The sequence below is a fragment of the Dendrobates tinctorius genome, unplaced genomic scaffold (assembly GCF_039654945.1).
Source record: "Dendrobates tinctorius isolate UK_male_01 unplaced genomic scaffold, ASM3965494v1 ptg000209l, whole genome shotgun sequence".
NCBI classification, from domain to species: Eukaryota; Metazoa; Chordata; class Amphibia; order Anura; family Dendrobatidae; genus Dendrobates; species Dendrobates tinctorius.
The window spans coordinates 7557209-7584706 of record NW_027361876.1 but is presented as its reverse complement, the minus strand read 5'-3'; the positions used below and the strand labels follow the sequence as shown (position 1 = coordinate 7584706).

Sequence of the window (27498 nt, the reverse complement as noted above, 5' to 3'; positions counted from 1 at the left end):
TACATGCTACATACTGCATGCTACATACATACTACATACATACTACATGCATGCTACATGCATGCTACATACACAAAACATACATGCTACATACATACTACATGCTACATACATACTACATATATACTACATACATGCTACATGCTACATACATACTACATATATACTACATGCATGCTACATACATACTACATATATACTACATGCATGCTACATACATACTGCATGCTACATGCATACTACATACATACTACATACATACTACATGCTACATACATACCACATATATACTACATACATGCTACATGCTACATACATACTACATACATACTACATACATGCTACATGCTACATACATACTACATATATACTACATGCATGCTACATACATACTACATATATACTACATGCATGCTACATACATACTGCATGCTGCATGCATGCTACATACATACTACATACATACTACACGCTACATACATACCACATATATACTACATACATACAATACATTCATACAATACATACATAGACATACAGTACATATAACATAGAGTAACATACTTACCAATACTTGTCACATTGTTCCCAGAAGCCATTGTCTTTTCCGGAATAAATATTAACATAACAAACCACAAAAATACTCACCCACGATCCGAAGCAGTCCACGAGTGTGTCCCACGACGATCTTGGGTAGAGAACTGCAGCATCTACCCAAGATCGTCGTGGGACACACTCGTGGACTGCTTCGGATCGTGGGTGAGTATTTTTGTGGTTTGTTATGTTAATATTTATTCCGGAAAAGACAATGGCTTCGGGGAACAATGTGACAAGTATTGGTAAGTATGTTACTCTATGTTATATGTACTGTATGTCTATGTATGTATTGTATGAATGTATTGTATGTATGTAGTATATATGTGGTATGTATGTAGCATGTAGTATGTATGTAGCATGCATGTAGCATGCAGTATGTATGTAGCATGCATGTAGTATATATGTAGTATGTATGTGGTATGTATGTAGCATGTAGTATGTATGTAGCATGCATGTAGTATGTATGTAGCATGCATGTAGTATATATGTAGTATGTATGTAGCATGTAGTATGTAGCATGCATGTAGTATATATGTAGTATGTATGTAGCATGTAGTATGTATGTAGCATGCATGTAGCATATATGTAGTATGTATGTAGCATGTAGTATGTATGTAGCATGCATGTAGTATATATGTAGTATGTAGCATGTAGTATGTATGTAGCATGCATGTAGTATATATGTGTTATGTATGTAGCATGTAGCATGCATGTAGCATGCATGTAGTATGTATGTAGTATGTATGTAGTATGTATGTGGTATGTATGTAGCATGCATGTAGTATGTATGTAGTATATATGTAGTATGTATGTTGCATGTAGTATGAATGTAGCATGTATGTAGTATGTAGTATGAATGTAGCATGTATGTAGTATGCATGTTGTATGTATGTAGCATGTATGTAGCATGTAATTTTTTTTTTTTTTTTTTTTTACATTCAACACATTAGCCGGATGATGGGACTACTACTGTCCCATCATTGGCTAATGTGTCAATCACTGTCATGGTAGCAGGCATCGCCCGATGGGACTTGTAGTCCCATCGGACGATGCCTGCACAGACCCCCGAAGCCTGCACAGACCACCGGCAGGCCGGCACAGCCCCCCGGCAGGCCGGCACAGCCCCCCGGAGCCTGCACAGCCCCCCGGCAGGCCGGCACAGCCCACCGGCAGGCCGGCACAGCCCACCGGAGCCTGCACAGACCACCGGCAGGCCGTCACAGCCCCCCGGCAGGCCGGCACAGACCACCGGAGCCTGCACAGACCCCCTGGCAGGCCGGCACAGCCCCCCGAAAGGCCCGTACAGACCCCAGAGGGGCTGTACAAGGCAAAAACAGGGTTTTTCTTATTCCGATACCGGAAGTCCCATAGACTTGAATGGGACTTCCGGTATCGGAATCGGCGATACCGATACTTTTTTTAAAGATCGGCCGATCCATTCCGATCCGATACTTTGAAGTATCGGACGGTATCGCTCAACTCTACTCAGGTCTCTTCATTAGGCTAGACTAATACAACATCTGAAGAGTCACATATATATGCACAACACAGCACAGAAAAAATGCAATAGATGAGACAAGTGACCTGAAGCAGAACTATCATTATGGGAGAGGGAGAAACATAAATATTGGACCAGTTCATAGATAAGGAGTCCGGATGTTTTATTGTCCTCTGATTGGGGTCTCCTAATGTGTTGTGAAAGTAGTGATGCACCAGTGATCCTGACCAGGTCGTATCGTTGTCACCAGCAGACTCACCAGCGATCAGGACCAGTGAGGACGCTGGTATCCAAGGTAAATATCGGGTAACTAAGCGCGCGCGTCGCTTAGTTACCCGCTGTGTACCTTGGATACCAGCGTGCTTGTGCTGAGAGCTGATATCCAAGGTAAATATCCGGTAACTAAGTGCGTGCGGCACTTAGTTACCCGCTGTTTACCTTGGATACCAGCTCCCAGCGCGAGCACGCTGGTATCCAAGGTACACAGCGGGTAACTAAACGCCGCACGCGCTTAGTTACCCGATATTTACCTTGGATACCAGCTCCCAGCATCTGCTTACAGCACTGGGAGCTCGCTGATCGTTGGTCTCCCGCTGCCACACGCAGTGAGCTGCCCAGCGGGAGAGCAACGATCAAAAAATGGCCCAGGACATTCCTGCACGATCATCGATACCCGACGGGGGGACCGGTCGCTGATGTGTGCCACACACAGCGAGATCGCTGATGCGTCACAAAATCAGAGATCTCGCTAGCGATCTCGCTGTGTGTGATGGGCTCGTTACACAGGAAGCCCTGGGGTGGGGCCACAAAGACTGACTCGTGGAGCAAGCTGGCAGGCAGAAAGGTTTGTCACGCAAGGTGGATACCAAGAGGTAACTTCGCAGACAAAATCAGAAAGATTTATTGGCATCAAAACTCCCAGAAATAAAACAGGACTGAAGCTGTTGTACGTCACCGACAATAATGGCACAGTGCCGCTCAGTGGCCGAAATGGAAGCAGAGGGGACAGGAAGTGGCACAGACGTTAGACTAACAATTAATAAAACAAAGATGCAGAAGCTCCAAGTCTATTGAGCCTGTCTCCAAATTCAAGGAGAGTGGCACTCACTTGAGGGATTCTGCCCTTCTGTTTTAGTGATTAGCATCAGGCTGCCTCTAATCAAGACTCAAGAAATATAGGGATGTTCCTTATAAAAAAAAGATAATCTAACATTTGAGAATTTCACATACATACAGTACTTTGTTATTTTTTCAGACTTTTCTCCCTTGTTAGACTAATGAGAATGTCACGGCCTACGTTAGCAGATTACAGTAGGAATCACATGATCATATGCTGGTTTGCAAGAGACTAAAAAGCACCTGATAGCACTTGAAGGCATGTTAGGAATAGAGATCATAACTGGTGATGTTACACAAATCTATGGCTCAGGGGGAAATACAGAAAAGGGAAAACAGACATCAGTAAAGACAGAAAGTAGGGCTCAGGTAGACATAGCTAAAATACGATGAAGGTAAACAGACACCAAGTGACTCAGTGTCATTAACCCAGAGACTGACATAAAAGACATTAGACGAAGTGATTTGCTAGTGATAAGAATTAGATAACGCATCCATAGTGCAGTCTGCTTGTACTTCAGATAATCAAACATACTGCCATTTCTAGAAATCTCTAAAACCGCCATCAGATTGTATAACCTGATATGATAAAGGGGCAGGTATGAGTAGGAGTATTTGAATGATGTAATGTCACTTTTACAGTTGTGGCCAAAAGTATTGACACCCCTGCAATTCTGTCAGATAATACTCAGTTTCTTCCTGAAAATGATTGCAAACACAAATTCTTTGGTATTATTATCTTCATTTAATTTGTCTTAAATGAAAAAACGCAAAAAGAATTGTCCTAAAGCCAAATTGGATATAATTCCACACCAAACATAAAAAAGAGGGTGGACAAAAGTTTTGGCACTGTCTGAAAAATCATGTGATGCTTCTCTAATTTGTGTAATTAACAGCACCTGTAACTTACCTGTGGCACCTAACAGGTGTTGGCAATAACTAAATCACACTTGCAGCCAGTTGACATGGATTAAAGTTGACTCAAGCTCTGTCATGTGTCCTTGTGTGTACCACATTGAGCATGGAGAAAAGAAAGAAGACCAAAGAACTGTCTGAGGACTTGAGAAACCAAATTGTGAGGAAGCATGAGCAATCTCAAGGCTACAAGTCCATCTCCAAAGACCTGAATGTTCCTGGGTCTACCGTGCGCAGTTTCATCAAGAAGTTTAAAGCCCACGGGACTGTGGCTAACCTCCCTATATGTGGACGGAAAAGAAAAATTGACAAGAGATTTCAACGCAAGATTGTGCTGATGTCGGATTAAGAACCTCGACTACCATCCAAACAAGTTCAAGCGCCCTGCAGTCCGAGGGTACAACAGTGTCAACCTGTACTATCCGTCGGCATCTGAATGAAAAGGGACTGAAAGGTAGGAGACCCACGAAGACCCCACTTCTTACCCCGAGACATAAAAAAGCCAGGCTGGAGTTTGCCAAAACTTACCTGAAAAAGCCTAAAACGTTTGGAAGAATGTTCTCTGGTCAGATGAAGCAAAAGTAGAGCTTTTTGGTCAAAGGCATCAACATAGAGTTTACAGGAGAAAAAAAGAGGCATTCAAAGAAAAGAACACGGTCCCTACAGTCAAACATGGCGGAGGTTCCCTGATGTTTTGGGGTTGCTTTGCTGCCTCTGGCACTGGACTGCTTGACCGTGTGCATGGCATTATGAAGTCTGAAGACTACCAACAAATTTTGCAGCATAATGTAGGGCCCAGTGTGAGAAAGCTGGGTCTCCCTCAGAGGTCTCCCAGCAGGACAATGACCCAAAACACACTTCAAAAAGCACTAGAAAATGGTTTGAGAGAAAGCACTGGAGACTTCTAAGGTGGCCAGCAATGAGTCCAGACCTGAATCCCATAGAACACCTGTGGAGAGATATAAAAATGGCAGATTGGAGAAGGCACCCTTCAAATATCAGGGACCTGGAGCAGTTTGCCAAAGAAGAATGGTCTAAAATTCCAGCAGAGCATTGTAAGAAACTCATTGATGGTTACCGGAAACGGTTGGTCGCAGTTATTTTGGCTAAAGGTTGTGCAACCAAGTATTAGGCTGAGGGTGCCAATACTTTTGTCTGGCCCATTTTTGGAGTTTTGTGTGAAATGATCAATGTTTTGCTTTTTGCTTCATTCTCTTTTGTGTTTTTTCATTTAAGGCAAATTAAATGAAGATAATAATACCAAAGAATTTGTGTTTGCAATCATTTTCAGGAAGAAACTGAGTATTATCTGACAGAATTGCAGGGGTGTCAATACTTTTGGCCACAACTGTATATGTTCTTCTTCCGATCCAAAGAAAATCCTTTGTGTGCATTGTGCATAATAGGTAGATTTTTAAGGAATCTAACATTTCCAATTTACTTATGACTAGAAAATATTTGCCTCCTCATTGTCAGTGTAGTGGCTGAGACAAGATCTCTATGATTACACTGTATCCATATGTATGAATATCTTTATATATGCGTGTCCATACCGTAAAGGTTGGTTTATATCACCCGACTTGCGTCATTAAATGACGGCTGATCTGTAAATATTTGTTTATTTTATTTTATGGCGCCATGAATTCTACAGCGCTTTACAGACATCGTTATCTCTGTCCCCATTGGGGCTCACAATCTAATTTCCCTATCAGTATGTCTTTAGAGTCTGGGAGAAAACCAGAGTACGGCTGGGGTCACACTAGCGTATGGCATCTGATGTGAGAGCATCCGATCGATATGCTAATGACCCTCGGCTCCTGCTCTGCTGCGAGCGGGATCCGAGTGTCATGCTACTGTGCTCCTATCGTCTCGAGTCTCAGTGCAAATCGCAGCATGCAGCGATTGTTCTCGCATGCCAATTCGGCATGAGAAAATATTCGCTGATGTGAGCTGCCCCATAGATTAACACTGGGCTGAGTGCTATGTGATGTTTTCTCACATAGCACTCGTCCATATTCTACGCTAGTGTAACCCCGGCAAACCAGGAGTAAACACACGCAAACATGGAGATAACATACCAACGCCTTGCAGTTGTCCCTAATGAAACACTAAATATTTCCTGTTTGGTGGTCGTTTAACCCCAATTTTGACTTTAATGATCGGACCAAATTTTTTAATTCTGACGACTGTCATTTTATAAGGTTATAATTCTGGAATGCTTCAATGGATCCCACTGATTCTGAGAATGTTTTTTCATGACTTATTGTACGCCATGACAGTGGTAAATTTTTTTCTATATGACTTGCGTTTAATTGTGAAAATATCGGAAATTTGGCAAAAATTTGAAAATTTAGCAATTTTTAAAATTGTAATTCTTATGCCCTTAAATCAGAGAGTTATATCACAGAAAATGGTTAATAAATAACATTTCCCACATGTCTACTTTACATCAGCAAAATTTTTGAAACAAAATTTTTTTTGTTAGGAAGTTATAAGGGTTAAAAGTCGACCAGCGATTTCTCATTTTTACAACAAAATTTCCAAAACATTTTTTTAATGACCACCTCACATTTAAAGGCAATGTGTCACCCCATTTTTGGCCTATAAGCTGCATCCACCGACATCAGGGGTTTATCTACAGCATTCTGTAATGCTGTAGATAAGCCCCTGATGTAACCTGAAAGATAAGAAAAAACGAGGTAGATTATACTCAACCCGGGATCCTCTCTGACCTTTCCCGGCGCCTGCGCACTACAGTACTTTACTCTGCCCTCAACAGGGCACATAAAGTATGTCTGCGCAGGAGCCATGGCAGAAGTAAGGAGGAGGATGTCATCTCTAAAAGATGGGAGGCGCCGGACCGGACCGCGACAGCCACCGCCCCCGATGAGTATAATCTATCTTGTTTTTCTTCTCTTTCAGGTTACATCGGGGTCTTATCTACAGCGTCACAGAATGCTGTAGATAAGCCCCTGATGGCGGAGGCCGCAGCTTATAGGCCGAAAATGGGGTGACAGATTCCCTTTAAAGTGACTTTGGAGGGCCCAAATGAGAGAAAATACCCAAAAGTGACACCATTCTAAAAACTGCACCTCCCAAAGTACTCAAAACCATATTCAAGTTTATGAACCCTTCCAGTGCTTCACAGGAGCTAAAGGAATGTGGAAGGAAAAACTGAACATTTAACTTTTTTTCACAAAAATGTTTCTTTAGCTTCAAATTTATTATATTCACAAGGGTAACATGAGAAAATGGACACTAAAATTTATTGTGCAATTTCTCATGAGTATGCCGATACCCCATATGTGGGGGAAATCCACTATTTTGGTGCACAGCAGGGCTCGGAAGGGACGGAGCACCATTTGACTTTTTGAATGCAAAAACAGCTGGAATCGAGAGCAGATGCCAGGTCGCGTTTGGAGAGCCCCTCATGTGCCCAAATAGTGGAAACCCTCCACAAGTGACCCAATTTTGGAAACTAAACTAAACTTATCGAGATGTCATGAGCACCTGGAATCCCCAGGTGCTTCACAGAAGTTTATAACGTAGAGCTGTGAAAGTAAAAAAAAATCACATTCTATCAACAGATATGTACTTTTAGCCCAAAGTTTCTTATTTTCACAAGAGTAACAGGAAAAAATTTACCTCAAAATTTGTTGTATATTTTCTACAGCAAAAATGGCTGGAATTGAGAGCAGACACCATGTCACATTTGGAGAGCCCCTGATATATCTAAACAGTAGAAACCCCTGAAAAGTGACCCCCTTTTGGAAACTAGAGGACATAAGAAACTTATCTAGATGTGTCATGAGCACCTTGAACCCCCAGGTGCTTCACAGTTTATAACGTAGACCTGTGAAAATAAAAATAAAATCACATTTCCCCCACAAAAATGTACTTTTAGCCCCAATTTTTTTATTTTTACAAGGGTAACAGGAGAAAATGTACAAGAAAATTTTTGTTCAATATCTCTTGAGTATCCCGATATACCATATGTGGATGAAAAACCATTGTTTGGGTGCATGGCAGGGCTCGGAGAGGAAGGAGTGACATTTTGAAACGCAGACTTTGATGGAATAGTCTCTGGGCGTGATTTTGAGTTTGGAGAGCCTATGATGTGCCTAAACAGTGAAAAAAACCACAAGTGACCCCATTTTGGAAACTACATCCCTCAAGAATTTTATCCAGTGGCACAGTGATCATTTTGAACCCACAGGTACTACACAGAATTTGATAACATTTGGTCGTCATATTGAAAATTTTCATTTTTTTCTCTAAATTGTTGTTTTAGCTCCAAATTTGTATTTTTTCACAATAGACAATAGGAGAAAATGGACCACATAATTTGTTGCACCATTTGACCAGAATGCAACAATATCCCATGTGTACGAAAAAGTATAGAAAAAAGTCAGCTCACCCATCAGTCGGTCCCGGAATCCAAGCATGGAAACTGCAGTGTAGCAGGAAAAAAGTAAGTCATGAAGGTTTAATCCAGCTCAGGAAGGTCCGTTAAAAACGTAATTTTTTATTGAAAAAAATATCTTTCATAAAATTGGTTACATGTCATAAAAATTTACAACCCCCATGTGGAAATATAATGTGGGCAGACGCATTTCGAACAACAGCGCTTAGTCCTTGCATGAAACGACTAAGAACTGTTGTTCGAAACGCGTCTGCCCACGTTATATTCTCAGATGGGGGTTGTGATTTTTTTATGACATGCAACCAATTTTATGAAAGACATTTTTTCAATAAAAAATAAGTTTTTAACGGACCTTCCTGAGCTGGATTATACCTTCATAAATACCCCATATGTGGTCAAAAAGTTCTGCTTGGACACAGGGCTAGGAAAGGAAAGATCGCAATTTACCTGGGATAGATTGTGAATGCTATGTCGCATTTGAAGATCCCCTAACATTTGAAAACAGCAACAACCCCCCACAAAGTGACCCCATTTTGGAAACTAGACCCCTCAAGGAATTAATCTAGGGGTGTAGTGAGTATTTTGAATCCATAGGTGCCTCACAGAATGACATTAAGATGTGAAAATATGAGATGTTAGCAGTAAAAATGTAATTTTTGTATTTGCTACAAATTTGGCAGGCACACAAGGGTTAATAGATGAAACAAGACCCCACAATTTATTGCTCAATTTTTCCCGAATGCGGAAAAAATGTCAGAAATTACTGAACTTACAGAAATTAGGCCACACATCATGACTGAGAAGTAAGGATCACTATTTGGCTTTTGTAGCACAGATTTTGCTAGAATAGTTTTCGGGCGACATTTGCGGATCCCTGAAGGTGCAAGAACAGCAGAAAAAAAAAATAACCCCACTGTAGAAACTTCACTTGTCAATGTGCATCTGTAAGTGGTTACATAGACTGGGATACACCCCTACCCCTTTAAGCACGTTCCAGTTCTTAAAGTAGTGAGAGTGTGACCATACTATGTAAATGTGATTTCATGCTGCTATGTATATAATGTTTTATATTACTGTGCATTGTATTGTGTAATACCTTAGTTGGGCCACTAGATGGGGTACATGACATCTTGTATAGTGTATATAGTTAACTATAGGAAGTGTTAACTGGGGTAAGGAAGGAACAATTTCCTGGTTAGAGGCAGAGGGGTAGAGAGCCCGGACAGCTCACATGGGCTTTAGAGCATGAGCTACCCAGTAGCTCCGTAACGTTCGAAGCCAGGAACCCAGCCATCCAGGGCCAAATGAGCCAGAAGTGCAGCCTTAGCAGCAGTGTGACAGCAGTGGTGGAACAGATACTACAGCTGAGGCCACATCAGTATGGGGACGCAGGTGGCTCTATAATGTGGCAGCTTACTTCATGGGCTGATACCCTCATATCTGGGGCTAAACGGACAAGGGAACTCCTAAATATAGTAAGTCTGAACAGGGAGGACACTGCGTTACTGCAAGAGGCGGTACGACCTGGGCATGTACTGAAGGCCGTAGGAAGAAGTGCAGGGAAAGTGGAGGATGTGGACTGTATGGAACCCTATGCTGATGTTGTATCTAAAAAGGATGTGCTGTGCAAAGAAAGAAGTAAAGTATTGCATTTAAATTTGCAACTGGACTGTGTCTCTGTTTGTGTTCAAACAACCGGAGCGGGCCTTAAGCAATGTAGAGAAGACCCTGAAGGTGCGGATAATGGAGAAACGGGTACACTGACATTGGGACATTTTTTGCATGTGACGGGAGACCAGAGTGCACAAGACTCGATATTCTCATCCATGACTACGGCCCTGGCACTCCCTCACACTTGGCATAGCCAGCAGAATCCTGCAGCTTTCCGAAGCGGGGATGCTGTGAAGAAAGAAGATACTGAAATCCTGGATGTGATTGAAATATTGGACTTAACTGACACTCTGTTTGTGACTAAGATGGCGGCCTTGCAGATGATGGGCATTGGCGCCAATAAGGAGAACGACAACTATGATGACACATTTTGTGGGCATGACAACGTAGAGATGGCACGAAAATCTGTCCAACAATGTTCCTTGCCCCACCCATGGAGGTTGCGCCTGAGAAAAAGAAGACCTCGTCCTCTGCCACAGGCTGCTAGGAAATGGGAGAAGTGGCTGGATTCGACCCCACCTTGGAACGGGCGGGGCCCACAAGAAAACTCTGCATGCAGCTGCGCAATGCCATTACGCGACACGGCACTGGCAGTGATGGAACACCCATTGCAGGAGAGGAGGCCAAGTGGAGTGGAAATGGCAGCAGGAAGAGGAGAGGACACGACCTGGATGACCAGGAGGAGTTGTAGACGAGTTCTGGACTCACCGCTTTCCAGTGCTGTCACCTGAGCAGAACAGACGGCTGCCAGAGTTGGAACATCAGAGGGAACTGGAGCCTCTTCTTGTGGAGCCAGGGCTATGACGCCTTCCGGAGCAGGAACACTGTCTTCAGGAGCCAGGACATCAGAAACAGCAACCGCCCTGGAGGAACCTACGCCGGAAGTAAAGGCCGGGCAGGGCCTCCACAGCTGCGACTGAGGAGGAATCCAACGGGCACGGCCCGGGACGGACAAGCACAGGCTGCTGAGACCGGAGGTGGTGAGTACACCTTGGCCCTTGACCCCGGAGGGTTGGTATTTGCCTCGGCCTCACACCCCAGAAGGCTGGTCTGTCCCCCAGTTGCATAATCCGGGGAGTGAGCCACAGCATGATGACCCGGGGACTGTTATGAGTTCATTTTCCCCTTCACCATTGAGGTCTGATGAACTCCCTCTTCTGGTGAAGGAAGGTAGTGAGGCTGATTACCAAACACCTGAGCTGGTAGAGGATGACTGGGTGACGGGAATTGCTGACTGGATATAAGGCAGCCGATGCCCTTCTGCCTCGCTGGTGAGTTCTCTGAGGAATTCTAGGAGACCAGTCTGATTCCTGCTCCTCAAAAGCTAAGTTTTCTGCCTTGCTTTTTGCATTTGTGTTTTGGTTTTATTTTGCCTTGCTTTTCTGGATTCTGCCATTCTCTGCTGGGGTGAGCTGAATTCCTTTGTGTCTTTTTGCTCTGTCTTCAGAAAATACCTGAGTACTGACATAGTCTTTTTGAAGCCTAGCGTCTTCAGGGCCTTTTTCCCTGTCAGTCTGTTGGCTCTTGTTTTGATAGGGTTTTTGGCAGATTGCAGACAGCAGCTTTTCTATCCTGTCCTATCTAGTTAGCTTGGGCCCCATCATTTGCTCAGTCCATCTTTCTATCTGTGTTAGTGTTTTTTCTTCTTGCTTCACCATCATTACATGTTGGGGGCTGCCTATTGCTTTGGGGTCTGCTCTGGGGCAGTTTAGATTTCCCTTTCTCTCTTTAGGCTATGTAGTTCTCCGGCTGTGATCGAGGGGTCTAGGGCACCGTAGGAACCCCCCACAGCTACTGCTAGTTGTTGTTGATAGGTTCAGGGGTCTGCAATCCGATAGCTGCCAACTTCTCTGGTTTTCTGGACTTAGCTAGCATTTCTGTTTTTGCCTCCTACAGTGACTCAATCATAACAGGGGACCCTTGATTTGTCGCCCGGCCATCGTACCCAGGTGGTCAAGCCTACCACCAATGCTAGCACATCATTGGGAGCATCTAATTTCCATCAGACTGTGGAGGGCCCATTTCCATCCCCCAGGCAGTCTGCCTGGATTGCGGGCGTGATTGAACGAAAGAAGCAGTGGGAGAAGGAGATCTGGGCAGAGCTGCGCCAACCAGGTGGGGGTGCTATGGTCAGTTGTCGTCCTCGCAGCCAGCTTGTCTATACTGACATCAATCGAGGCTTTGGATTGATACGGAAGGCGGGCACCAACCTGCATGAAGCGGACTGGGTCTCCTTCTATAAAGAGGACTGCCCCAGGGACTATTTTGCGGTGGCAGTGACTTTATGTTCAGAGGAGGATATGGAACTGTATGCCGGCCCGGACCAGGTTCGGTCGGCTCCTTGTGCCTCATCTACCTCCCAGCCCAACACTGCCTCTGCTGCGTCCTGGCAGCCTACGGACTCTGCAGCTGCAGAGTCCTCGTCAGCCTGAACACAGGCAAGGAATAATTCAGATAAAGCAGCACGTGACGCATGCAGGTTGAACTATAAAAACTTCCTGCTGAGAAGAATGTTAGTGTTCGTTGCACCATATAGCGTTGGAGTAAAATAATGGGATATACGGGGACTGTTCTTCGTCCCGGCGGGCAAAAGGAGCCCTGGAACACTCCCAGAGTTGGGAGTGATGCGGCCGATACCGCCAGGAGTAACTGTTGCATTTGAGGTTTTGTTTTGCCTGTTGCGCCATTTCTGCTGGAAAGCAGGAATTTGCCCTGGACCTGTTTCACAGACTGTGTGCAACTGCAGCAACAGACTGTTCCCGGGACAGGCAGTGCACATGGCATTTAAGGGCAGTGCTACCCTTAAGGGTGTGTGCACACGCTGCGGATTCTGCTGTGGTTCCGCAGCTGTTTTGGCCGCTGCGGGTCCGCAGCAGTTTTTCCTGCGGTGTACAGTACCATTATTCCCTTTGGGAATAAAAAACCGCAGTGCAGATGGTGCGGATTTTTCCTGCGGTTTTGAAACCGCAGAAAGAATTGACATGTCAATTCTTTCTGCAGATTCCACTGCGGTTTGCCATCTCCTCCATTGAGGAGATGAAAAACCGCAGGGCAAAACCGCAGAGCAATCCGCAGGTAAAACCGCAGGTCTTTTGACCTGCAGATTTAACTGCGGATTTTACAAAATCTGCGCGGCCAAATCCGCACTACAATCCGCAGCATGTGCACATACCCTAAAGGGAGGGGGACATATAGTGTAGCACCGCCATACATTGTGCCGAGCATGTGCTTGTGATGATACGCAACCGTAAATTAAATGCCTTTTCTCCATTATAATAATGCCAAACATTGGCCTCTTACTGTACTTTAGGCACAGTGAGGCTCAGTATGGGGACATTTGGATTTGGGAGGGTAGAATTCAATGGATTTTATTTCAGGGGGTGGGAGCCATGTCGCTTTTCCAAAGTCTTTGTTCTTCCTGTAATGTGGGAACCCCCTATAGTTCCAGTGACAGATGACGGACCTGAGTGGGGGCTGGTTTTGTGCTGGATATATTAGAACTTTTATTGGCAACATTTTGGGGTACATAATGCAAGTGCAGGATAAATGTGAGCCGAGCCTTAGTCTGATTTTTGGGAGGTAGAATGAACAAATAGAGAGCAGTACAAGATTAGTTCTTATTTTTGCACAGTTCACCATGTAAAATAAGTGATGAGGCGGATTTATTCTTCGGGTCAGTGCAATCACAACCAGATTTATATAGTTTTTTTTAGGTTTTAGGTTTTGCTGCTATCACTCAATAAGAATGCTTTTTCATAAAAACTGGGTTTTTTGTCACCATATTCTGAGAATTGTAACTTTTTTATTTTTTGGCGAACAGAGCTGTCTGAGTGCTTTTTTTTTGCAGGATGAGTTGCAGATTTTTTTGGTAGCAGTTTTGGGTACATAATATTTTTTGATTGCTCTTTATTCAAAATTTTCAAACACAGAATGAACAAAACCCAGCAATTCAGTTATGTTTTTATTTTTATTTTTTTTGCGTGGTTCACCGTGCGGTAAAAGTGATAAGACCAATTTGTTTGTCGGGTCAGTATGATTACAGCGATAGCAGATTTATATACTTTTTTTATGATTTGCTATTCTAAGGCAAGTTTCACGCTAGTGCTTATTCCACGCAGCGCACGGCGCCGCTAAGCCCCGCCCCCTGCCGGCTTCCTGCCCGCCCCATCCGGTCATCGCCGCCTACTATCGCGCATGGACGTTTGCGATCTGCGCACCCTATCTTTAGCATAGGGTGCGCAGATCGTGCGCTGGCCGTGCGCTAGTAGGATTTTGGCGTGCGCTGCGCACTTTTGAAGGTGCGCCGTGCACGCCGAAATGCAACATGCTGCGTTCGGCGCGCACTATCAAAAGTGCGCAGCGCACGCCAAAATCCTACTAGCGCACAGCCAGCGCACGATCTGCGCAGCCTATGCTAAAGATAGGGTGCGCAGATCGCAAGCGTCCATGTGCGATAGTAGGTGGCGATGACCGGATGGGGCGGGCAGGGAGCTGGCAGGGGGTGGAGCTTAGCGGCGCCGTGCGCTGCGTGGAATAAACGCTAGTGTGAAACTAGCCTTACACACTAAAAACAATATTTTAGCAAAGTGAATTTACTTTTGCACTGTCCTATTCTAAGAGCTGTAACTCTTTTATTTTTCTGCCGAATGAGCTATATTAGTGCTTCTTTTTTGTGGGACAGTTTGGCATTTTTGTTTTTATATATACTGTATATATATATATATATATATATATATAACTTTTTGATCACTTTTTATTCACTTTTTTTGTGAGTCACTATAATGAAAAAGTTAAATTTTTGGCATTTTTTTTTTATGGCATTCACCAAATATGTGTACTTTTTTTGTTTATTATTGTTTTATCAGAAACGCTGTGTATTGAGTGGCGAAACAGATTTCAGTGTTTTCTGTGCACATTTTTGTGTGTTTTTTTAACGTTTCTACATATTTTATTTCTTTTTTTTTACACTTTTTCACTGTGGGACATGTATAATTTTTACTTTGATCACTGGTCTCCTACACTGTATTCATGTACAGCAATGAATGAACTGACACTCTGGAGATCTTGCCTGTCAGAGCAGGGACCCGGCGTGGTGCTAACACCGGCCCATAGATCTTAACTCATTTACATATAACAAAAATGTGGATTTTTCAGGAATAAGACATCGGATCACAGATATCACTGTGCTTGATTGGTCAGCAAACTCGCCTGACCTTAACCCCATAGTTCTCTATGGGGTATTGTCAAGAAGAAGATGAGACACCAGACCCAACAATGCAGATGATCTGAAGGCTGCTATCAAAGCAACCTGGGCTTCCATAACACCTCAGCAGTGCCACAGGCTGATTGCCTCCATGTCACGCCGCATTGATGCAGTAACTGATGCAAATGGAGCCTCGACCAAGTATTGAGTGCATTTACTGAACAGACATTTCAGGAGGCCAACATTTTGGATTTTAAAATCATTTTTCAAGCTGGTGTTATAAAGTATTCTAATTTACTAAGATAATGACTTTGGGTTTTCATTGGCTGTAAGCCATAATCATCAACATTAACAGAAATAAACACTTGGACTAGCTCACTCTGTTTGTAATGACTCTATATAAGGCCTCATTCACACTTCAGTATTTTTGATCAGTATTTCCTCAGTATTTGTATGCTAAAACCAGGAGTGTCTCCAAAACACAGAACAGGTGGCAGTCTTTCAATTATAGTTTTTCTATGTAAGGTCCACTCCTGGTTTTGGCATACAAACACTGATGAAAAATACTGACCAAATACTGATGTGTGAATGAGGCCTAATAGGGGTGTTTCACTTTTTGTATTGAAAAACTAAAATAAATTAACTTTTTGATGATATTCTAATTTTGTGAGAAGCACCTGGAGATGCCCATATAGACGGCTTTGGAGGGTTGATCCTACTGACGCATTCCCTTTAAATCTTCTTGCAGGTATATCTAAACAGCCAAGTTATGTAGACAGCCATAATTACCCTACATGTGTAAATAGGATATGTTTGTGAAACGTTAAAAAGACTACGGACTGATAGACATACAGTTGTGGCCAAAAGTATTGACACCCCTGCAATTCTGTCAGATAATACTCAGTTTCTTCCTGAAAATGATTGCAATCACAAATTCTTTGGTATTATTATCTTCATTTAACTTGTCTTAAATGAAAAAACACAAAAGAGAATGAAGCAAAAAACAAAACATGGATCATTTCACACAAAACTCCAAAAATGGGCCAGACAAAAGTATTGGCACCCTCAGCCTAATACTTGGTTGCACAACCTTTAGCCAAAATAACTGCGACCAACCGTTTCCGGTAACCATCAATGAGTTTCTTACAATGCTCTGCTGGAATTTTAGACCATTCTTCTTTGGCAAACTGCTCCAGGTCCCTGATATTTGAAGGGTGCCTTCTCCAAACTGCCATTTTTAGATCTCTCCACAGGTGTTAGAAGTCACCTTAGAAGTCTCCAGTGCTTTCTCTCAAACCATTTTCTAGTGCTTTTTGAAGTGTGTTGGGTCATTCTCCTGCTGGAAGACCCATGACCTCTGAGGGAGACCCAGCTTTCTCACACTGGGCCCTACATTATGCTGCAAAATTTGTTGGTAGTGTTAAGACTCCATAATGCCATGCACACGGTCAAGTAGTCCATTGCCAGAGGCAGCAAAGCAACCCCAAAACATCAGGGTACCTCTGCCATGTTTGACTGTAGGGACCGTGTTCTTTTCTTTGAATGCCTCTTTTTTTCTCCTGTAAACTCTATGTTGATGCCTTTGCCCAAAAAGCTCTACTTTTGTTTCATCTGACCAGAGAACATTCTTCCAAAACGTTTTAGGCTTTTTCAGGTAAGTTTTGGCAAACTCCAGCCTGGCTTTTTTATGTCTCAGGGTAAGAAGTGGGGTCTTCCTGGGTCTCCTACCATACAGTCCCTTTTCATTCAGACGCCGACGGATAGTACAGGTTGACACTGTTGTACCCTCGGACTGCAGGGCAGCTTGAACTTGTTTGGATGTTAGTCGAGGTTCTTTATCCAACATCCGCACAATCTTGCGTTGAAATCTCTTGTCAATTTTTCTTTTCTGTCCACATCTAGGGAGGTTAGCCACAGTGCCATGGGCTTTAAACTTCTTGATGACACTGCGCACGGTAGACCCAGGAACATTCAGGTCTTTGGAGATGGACTTGCAGCCTTGACATTGCTCATGCTTCCTCACAATTTGGTTTCTCAAGTCCTCAGACAGTTCTTTGGTCTTCTTTCTTTTCTCCATGCTCAATGTGGTACACACAAGGACACAGGACAGAGGTTGAGTCAACTTTAATCCATGTCAACTGGCTGCAAGTGTGATTTATTTACGGCCAACACCTGTTAGGTGCCACAGGTAAGTTACAGGTGCTGTTAATTACACAAATTAGAGAAGCATCACATGATTTTTCGAACAGTGCCAATACTTTTGTCCACCCTCTTTTTTATGTTTGGTGTGGAATTATATCCAATTTGGCTTTAGGACAATTATTTTTGTGTTGTTTCATTTAAGACAAATTAAATGAAGATAATAATACCAAAGAATTTGTGTTTGCAATCATTTTCAGGAAGAAACTGAGTATTATCTGACAGAATTGCTGGGGTGTCAATACTTTTGGCCACAACTGTATCTGCCAATTTCTCAGGCACTAATTACATGTACAAAGACTTGCTTGTCATCCAATACTAGATGAATCAATAGTAATGCATACAATAGTCAATAATACATACTGTTGATATGAATAGAAAAACACAACATGTTTTTCTGTTGGCCTGCTGTCATCATGTTCTTCCAATCAAGACCTAAGGCTACTTTCACACATCAGTTTTTTGCCGTCAGGCAGGATCCGGCTATTTTTAGAAAAAACGGATCCGGCATAAATTTTGGAGAACTGTAGAAACGGATCCGTTTTTCTGCTGGATCCATCTAGCAGGTTATATCTGTTTCCTGGGGGCTGGCCAATTGGATCTGAGCATGCGCAGACTTAAAAAAACGGATCCGGTGGCTGGATCCGTCTTTTTCTGGATCCGGCGCCCATAGACTTTCATTGTAGCAAAAAGCCGGAAGTGTCGGATCCGGCGCTTCCGGCTTTTTCGCCGGAGACAAAAAACGTTACAGTAGCCGTTTTTTCCAGACGCCGGAATGAGACAAGTAGCCGGATCCGGCAAAAAACGGATGAAACGCAATGCCATCCGGCCTGATCCGGCGCTAATGCAAGTCAATGGGGAAAAACTGGATCCGGCATTGCATTTCGCCGGATCCGGTTTTACAAAAAAAAGCCGGATCGCGCCTGACGGCAAAAAACTGATGTGTGAAAGAGGCCTAAGTGAAATATGATGCATCTTATTGCTGACTAAATAAATTCAGTGTTTAGTCTATTGTAATTATTATAGTATGCATGAAAGATTTCCTTTTTGTATACGGTATATATATATATATATATATACATACAGTATATTGAATGTATTATCACTTTTATCAGATTCATTTATTCATTGATGGTGATTTCCCTTATAGGTGATGGAAATGTGAGAAAGATGTTGGAGCCAGTTCACTTTTGTTTCCAGAACATGGACGAGAAGGACATTTTAATTACTGAATACACAGATGAAGATAATAATGTTGACGTTTTTGACGTCAGCTTGTCATCTCCTTCAGAAGCAAAGACTGACGAATTAAATTTTAATAGTGAAAATGACAGACCTAATTTAAATAACAAGCAGCTCATATTGGATAATCCCAAGACTACATTAGAGAAATTGCACAAAAAAGCAAATATTGCTCCACTTATTTTAAGGGAGACAGATGGGAACTTCAGTACACCCTTTCAGTTTGATAGACAAGCGCCTGGCAGGATTTCTACTTCCCCAACATTGAGGAGGCTGAGGAAAAACACTATAGGGAATTACACGTCATTACAGGATGTTTTTGATGTCTCCAAGTTTCCAATTCACAAAGAGGAAAGTGTGGCGGTAAGTTATTCAGATTGTCCTTGTGACTATACACTGCATCTCTACCATCTAACCGTTAACGTGGCTATGTCACATCCTCAGGACGATGTTTCTCGTGTGTCTCCGGACGTAGAAGACACTATGGATACCTATGATCAGTTAGTAGATGCCGCTCTCCACACTAATTATACGGATGATGAAAAGTCTCCTGATAACAACCACAATGGAACAGCTGCAACGGAAGCAAAAGAAGATCCAGAAATACCGATCCATTGTGCCAAGGTAGAACATATTCCTTATTTAAAGAGAATAACCAGATTTTTGCTACCCCATCTGAGATTTGCATGAGGTAGGGGCAGAGACCCTGATTCCATTAATGTATCACTTACTGAGCTGCTTGATGCAGTTTTGATAAAATCATTGTTTTATTCGCTGCATATCTACCAGTTTTCTGAATGCTGAGCTCTGTATAACCACGCCCACACCACTGATTAACAGTTTCCTGTGTACACTTTGCATAGGCAGAAAGCTGCCAATCAGTTGTGGGGGTGGAGTTACACAGTGCTCATGAATATGGAGGACTACGTGACAGCAGATTTATTAGTCCTGTAATGATCATTTCACGCAAAAAAAACAATGATTTTTTTTTCAGAACTACATTAAATAGCCCAGTAAGTCATACAATGCTAAAATTAGGGTCTCTGTCTCTACATTATGCTGGTCTCAGATTAGGTGTGGAAAAACCTGGTGACAATTTACTTTCAATTATATTCATCAGAATACAGCTTTCATCCTTAGTCCAAACATTTTCAGAAAATATAAAAAGGCAGGAGTACGGTAATAATTAGGCTTTGTTCACATATATCTTTTATTGATACATTGCCCTATCAGTTTTATGTTAAAATATATATGATTGATTTTATTGTGACTTCCTTGTTAGTGACATAATCTACATAAAATGAAACAATGACATTAGAAACAGATGCGTCTTCAGTCAAAATACATTAGTTTTTAACTAGAAGTCAATGGAGATGATAATTTGTTGTCCACCCTGTCTTCACAGGTGCCATTCTGTGCCTCCATCAGTATTCCCTAAAGATATATTGGGTATATATTGTGGTGCAGATGTGTGTAATGGAAAACAAGCCTCGACCCCCAGGGCGGGTTTTAGGCAAAGTGGGGCCCTAGGCAAAGTTTAAAATGGGGCCCCAAATGCTAACATATTGCACATCACACAGAAGCATTTTGATTGTATTTACATGTGCTAAGTTCAGGACGGTAAATGAGTGTGATCAACAATATTGAAGTCGTTCGACACTTGTTTCCCGGCCCCTTTCCACCATCTGAGAAAGGATGCTGGGGCCAGAACAATCACTAATGGATCACTAACAGATCACCATACAGTATCATGTTATCAGCAGCACATCTACAGTTTACACCCCATAGTCCTCCATATAATATAATGTGCCCCATAGTCCTCCATAAGTATAATACACTCAGTCCTCCATATAGTATAATACACTCCTCAGTCCTCCATATAGTATAATACACTCTTCCTAGTCCTCCATATAGTATAATACTCTCCTCATAGCCCTCCATATATTAAAATACACTCAGTCCTCCATATAGTATAATGCACTACTCAGTCTTCCATATAATATAATACACTCCTCATAGTCCTCCATATATTAAAATACACTGCTCAGTCCTCCATATAGTATAATACTCTACTCATAGTGCTCCATATAGTATAATACACCGCCAGTTATCCATGTAGTACAATTTACTTCCCTTAGTATAATGCACCCCATAGTTCTTAATATAGTATAATTTATTCCCCATAGTCCTCCATCCAGTATAATGCAGCCCACATATAGTATAATGCAGCCACCCCAGAGTATAATGCAGCCCCACCATACAATATAATGTAGCCCCCCTCTTATAGTATAATGCAGCCACCCCTTATAGCATAATGCAGCCACCCCACAGAATATAATGTAACCCCCATAGAGTATAATGCAGCCCCCCTCAAATAGTAGAATGTAGCCCCTCCACAGAATATATGGCAGCCCCCTCATAGAGTATAATGCAGCCCCCCATAAAATATATGCAGCCCCTTATATAGTATAATGTAGCCCCTCCATAGAATATAATGTAGCCCTCCTCATATAGTATAATGCAGCCCCAATAGAATATAATGTAGCCCTTCATAAAGTATACTGAAGCCCCCATACAATATAATCTAGCCCCCCATAGAATACAATGTAGCCTCCTCATATACAGTAGTATAATGTAGCCCCCTCATAGAGTATGATGCAATCACCCCCCATAGAATATAATAAATATAATACAGCCCCCCATAGAATATAATGTATTCCCCAAATAGAATATAATAGCCCACCTCCCCATAGAGTATAATGCAGCTTCCCATATTATATAGCACAGCTTCCCCCATAGAATATAATGTATAATGCACCCCCATGGTATATAACACAGCCACATAGTATATAGCACAGCCACAAAGTATATAACACAGCCGCATAGTATATAGCACAGCCGCATAGTATATAACACAGTCCACATAGTATATAGCACAGCATCTCATGGTATATAGCACAGCACCACATAGTATATAGCACAGCCCCACATGGTATATAGCACAGCACCACATTGTATATAGCACAGCACCACATGGTATATAACACAGCACCATGGTATATAGCACAGCACCACATGGTATATAGCACAGCACCATGGTATATAGCACAGCGCCACATGATATATAGCACAACCCCACATGGTATATAGCACAGCCCACATGGTATATAGCACAGCACCACATAGCATATAACACAGCCCCACATGGAATATAGCACAGCACCACATGGTATATAGCACAGCACCACATGGTATATAGCACAGCCCCACAAGGTATATAGCACAGCACCACATAGCATATACCCCCCCAAGAATGGCCCCACAGTCCAGTACTCACTGTTACATTAAAAAAACACAATCCTCACCTCTCCTTGTGCCCACTCTGCTCCCAGCTCCTGTCTCAGTGGCTGCACTGCTGGCACACGTCATCGCGCACCCGCAGTGTCAGAGGCAGAGCGGGGAATGATGGGAGAGGGAACATCAGCTGACACTCTCTCCTCCATCATTGCTTTGAACTATACCGGCATCATCATTGCTTTGAACTGTACCGGGCCCCCCTGTCTCATGGGCCCCATAGCGGCTGTGTGATGTGCCGCTAGCTGTGGACCTCTGGGGGAGCGGGGGCCCTAGGCAGCTGCCTGGTCTGCCTGCCGCCCCCAAATTAAGATCAAAATTGCCTGCAGCACCAAAGTTGTACAGTTTTACTAATACTCATATGTACATTTTATATTGCTGTTTCGGAGTATTGAAATTGGGTGATATTGGGTGGTGCTCTTAATTTTTCCTGCCTTCAAGGAGTTGGGTGGAGACCTTCACCAAGAGAGATAGGTGTTCTCTCTCTCTCTCTCTCTCTCTCTCCTTCCCCAGGCAGCGGTTCCTTTAAAATTCTTCCTTTGACGGATCCGTTAAAATAACGGTCAGGTGCCAAACGTTGTTGTCAGTACAGGAACAGATCCGTTATCTGCCATTTTAGCGGATTTTGACTGACCAAAAAAACTGATGTGTGAAACAGACTTAAGCGGGGTTTTACAGAACACAAGACCACAATAGAGTGTTGTTTTTCCTTTCTGGTCAGAATCAAAATTTTAAAGGTTGTCCCTGTGTGTAGCCGGACTGTGTGTATCTCTGTCCCCGTGCCACTTTTTGTTGAAGCCCCTTTATTGCCCGAAAGGGCAGGGTCCTCTCTCCCCTCTATATCAGTATGTGTTTGTTAGTTTGTTTACTGTAAGTGATATCTGTAATCTGTATGTAACCCCTTCTCATGTACAGAACCATGGAATCAATGGTGCTATATAAATAAATAATAATAATAATAATAAAATTGCTCACTGTTCAAACTCCTTGCCATAAAATCGTTAAAAACAATAGGGAAACATGACATTCTCCACTGTAAGTGTATAAGGCCTACATGGAGCTGTCCATGACTATGGATTCTTTTATGAGTGAAAACCGTGCTGGAAGTGTGAACAGTATTTCATCATATTTTTCAGTTATTATCTGCAGTTGAAAAAAGTGGTGACAAGTTGTAGTATAGATTTGCAATCTTGGCCCTCGTTCAGAAAGTAAGGAGCTTACCTTATTCTGGATGTAACTCCTAGACTCGAGAAAGGTCTACTTTACTGAACCTACTATACCTTAAGGAGCGATTATGGTGTAATTAAGTAAAATCAAGTGGAATTCAATAGTTTCATCAGAAATATGGACTGTTAAAGGGAATGTTTCATACCTGCATCAGGTAACTATCTTGCCCAACACATAGCAGCGTCTCACCATGTTCAGTGTTAGAAAAGTAAAGTATGGCCCAACAATACAGACATAACATGCGCAAAAGACACAATTTGTATGTACTACTGTGTATGGCGAGTGCAGAGTGTTACTGTGAATACAAAGAATAATGTAATCTGCACCGGTCCATATGAGTATTATTCCTCATGTCGTGGTATACGGAAATTCAGTGATTAATTGGCACATCTTGTCAGTAGGGAGAAAGGAGAGTGAGACCATGTATTGCTCAGTAATTCTTGTAATCGTTCTAATTTCTTATTAGGTCTATTTCACTTCTTGGCCAGACTGCAAAAAGCTGCAACAACTTCAAATACCTGGCACCATAATCATGTCATACTGATTCATTGTGAAACCGATCCACAGTAGTTTTACCATAAGCAAGGGCGGTTTAGGAAAGTCAAGGGAACAAGTAATGGATAGAGATAGATTCCTCCAAGTGGTTTATTTGGTCCACATTCGGCAGAGCACACCTCCCCTGTATCTCTCCTGTATTATCCCCTGTATCTCCCCTGTTATCCCTGTATCTCTCCTGTATCTCCCCTGTATATCCCCTGAATCTCCCCTTATCTCTCCTGTTTCTCCCCTGTATTATACCCAGTATCTCCCATGTATCTCTTCTGTATCGCCCCTGTATCTCCCCTGTATGTCCCCTGAATCTCCCCTTATCTCTCCTGTGTCTCCCCTGTCTCTCCTGCATCTCCCCTGTATCTCTCCTGCATCTCCCCTGTATCTCAACTGTATATCCCCCCTGTATTTTTCCGGTATCTCTACTGTATCTGTAAGGTTCAGCCATGACCATAGTCGTAGCCGCGGACACCGGGGCCCTGGTGTCCTGGCCTCCCCTCACAGAAAATTCACATGTATTCATCAGGATACCTGTGTCTCCTGGTCCAGCTCCTTCTTGGTCCTCTCTATGCAGTGGGAGACCATTCCTGGGTAATTCCCGATTAACTGAAACACAGTCTTTCACAACTTTAACAAGAACATCTTTATTTGACTTGTTACGCAGCACTTCCAAAGTTTCCACAGCATTAGCAACAGGATACGCATCGCAAGGTTCCTTCATTTTCCCTGCTGTTTCTTCACAGCTACTCAGCGTGGACCATCCCTGACGGTTTCTCAACATTCTCTCTATACAGCTCCACTACGGATATGCATCCCTCAGTATGTTTTGCCCCAGACAAAAGATCATTAATACCTGCAGTCAGCTACTTCTGAGAGAGCGACGTGTTCCGATGTTCTGTCCACTGTGCTGGCCCCACTTTGTCGCTGTCTGCATTCACTGCTTCTGTGTGTTCCCTTGGTGGTTCAGCCCCGGTCCTAAGGGTTTGTGCCCAAGTAATGAGTTGCCACATCTTAGTACTACTTCTGGCCCCCAGCTGCGCTGGTCCGCTGTTGTATGGTGCTGCGCAGTGGTGAACTTGGCTTCACTGCTAAACGTTTCGTGATTGCTGCAGCATCCTGGGCCTATAGCCTATGTGCACTCATCGGGCGCCTCTGGCCCTCTCCCTAAACCTACCACTGTACACTACCTTACTATGCAGCAGCCCCTCCTACACTTAACCATGTGTTTACTAACTATGAACTGTGTGCACTGGAATGCCCCCTATCTAGTGGCTAAACCCATGAACTATGCTTACCCTATTCTTATTCAATGCAAAACTGTACACATTTGACAGTAATGGTAATACAACATATGATGTAGCAGTACCAATTGAATAGATAGCAGTAGTACACTATAAGTGTAGCAGTACCAGAATATAATAACATATATACATTAACATATGGTAAAAGAACAACATTTCTCTATCCCCTTACATATCTCCCCTGTATCTCTCCTGTATTGTAACAAGGGGGAACCGTGCTGGTAGTTATAGCCGGGTGACTTAAAGTCACAGTCCACAAAAAGAGTCCACTGAGCCAACAGACAGCGAACACCCCGTCCCCCTTGTACATAAAAAAGGACAGAACAGATGTAGCTCAAACGATTACCTTTGCTTTTCCCAGCCATGGCAGTCCAGGCAAATAAATTCCAAGACACAGCTGCGGTCCAACAGGGAATAAACTTTAATAAAATTGTAATTAGAACAAGGGATACAACACTGGCTTCCTGCTCTTTCCCTGACACTTTCCACGGCTGCTCCTACTACAGCCATGGTAGCCGAAATCGAGCAACTTTCCACTCGCTGGGACCTGGACGCTTTAGTCCCTTCAGTGGGGGTCCTTCCGAAGTTCTGGGGCCGTGTTGCGGTACTAAAGTCTTTAGTCCGGGGCAGCAGATTTGGTTCCCTCCTGGGATCTGGCAATGCCCCACCTGTTCTTATGCATTTGCTCAGAGCCAACATGCCTGGCCTACTGACTGGGAGCAGCAGCTTCCTGCCACTTTTTCTGCGGTTTGTTCAGACCACAAAATTAACTATTAAATCTCTGCTTTCCCTAACGCTAATACAGCATGTACATTTGGAACACCGACTATTTAAAGGGACACTTATGTAAGGAGATAGACCGGACCGCGGGTACCTGCATGCCAAGTTCGGAACTAGAAAGGCTGCATCCTCTGTTCCCGGGGGGAAGCCTGAGTGGGGTGGACCTTCCCCTGCTGTCTGGGGAAGCCTGAGAGAGGTGGACCTTCCCCTGCTGCAGGAGGGAAGGAAGAAAGAGATGGAGCTTCCTGCTCACCGAGGAGAGCTGGGAAACAGCACGCAGCAGCAGGAGGATAAAATTGAGACGCGCACCAAAAAGGTCAGTCTGGCGCCAGTGTAGAGCAGTGCAGAGGACAGCACAGAGAGCAGCGCACAGAGCAGAGAACAGCGCGCTCTTCTTCCCCCACCAGAAAGTACCGGTTTGGCGACGGGCTGTATAGAAAGAGCCCCCGTCGCCTGCAAAGTGGAGCCGTGCCAGCAGAGCCATGCAGAGCCGTTCCAGCAGAGCAGAGCTAAGCCGAGTGCCTTACTCGGCGTGATAGTATCGCACACATTCTGCCCAAGAGTGACCTCATAATTGACAGACCCCTGCATACAGGTCCACCATTTGAGGACGACCGACTTTCAGTTTCCTGCTATCCTCCACGCTAGGAGATGACCCTAGTGGAGGCAGAGACAGCACTGTGAGTGCGATGCACAGAGAGAGAGAGACAGACGGCTAGGACAGAACCTCGCTATCAAGGACTTGTGTACACTGCAGAGCGAAGTCCGATTCCAGCGGTTCCCCCACCCACTAGACTCAATACCATGCTAGATACATTTGAGCACGGGAAATCTTCCTGCCTATGCTAGATACATTTGAGTACGGGAAATCTTCCTGCCTCCCAGAGACTTCGTCGATATGTCCCACACCACTGTTGTCGGTACCACCATTGGATCCCCGCCAGTTACAGACCTCACCGACACGTCACGTGCCGCTGTTGTCGGTGCCACCGTTGGAACCCTGAGGAGCTGCACCCAAGAAGATTACAGTCTTATAAGTTTCACCTCTTTATTACTGAACTTTCATTAATCCCTGACCTACCCTGCCACTCTCCCAGTTCTGCCCCATTCCGTATCATACACCCTACAATCCCTCACTCCCTGCATGGAGTACATTCCCCTGTAAATAAACCTGTTAACCCTTGCTTGGCCTGTGTCCCGTCACTGCATCCCGCGTTCCTGCTCGTACTCTTACACTTACACGGTAAAACATTGCAGACACATATTAACATACATTACATAAAGTGAATACAATAGCAGACACATATTAACATACATGACAGCAATATACAGCACAATACAGTTAATTCAACAAAGTGCATAGGGTCGACACATAGGAGATAGTGTAAGGAGGTGGTAGGATCCTCTCTATCTCCCCTGTATC

General features: G+C 43.5%; 1 protein-coding gene across 4 annotated transcripts in view; it reads left to right on the top strand.

The window, feature by feature from the left end:
• PLEKHG7 (pleckstrin homology and RhoGEF domain containing G7) overlaps positions 1-27498 on the top strand; it is a 92777-nt gene that overhangs the window by 5478 nt on the left and 59801 nt on the right. For 3 of the 4 annotated variants that reach the window (XM_073554272.1, XM_073554270.1, XM_073554271.1), the window contains exons 2-3: positions 18773-19227; positions 19309-19488. In XM_073554272.1, coding sequence (XP_073410373.1) covers positions 18793-19227; positions 19309-19488 — 615 coding nt within the window. In that variant the 5' untranslated portion in view covers positions 18773-18792. Of the gene's footprint in view, positions 1-17332; positions 17612-18772; positions 19228-19308; positions 19489-27498 lie in introns of those variants that run through there. The other variant, XM_073554273.1, reaches the window with a different exon arrangement.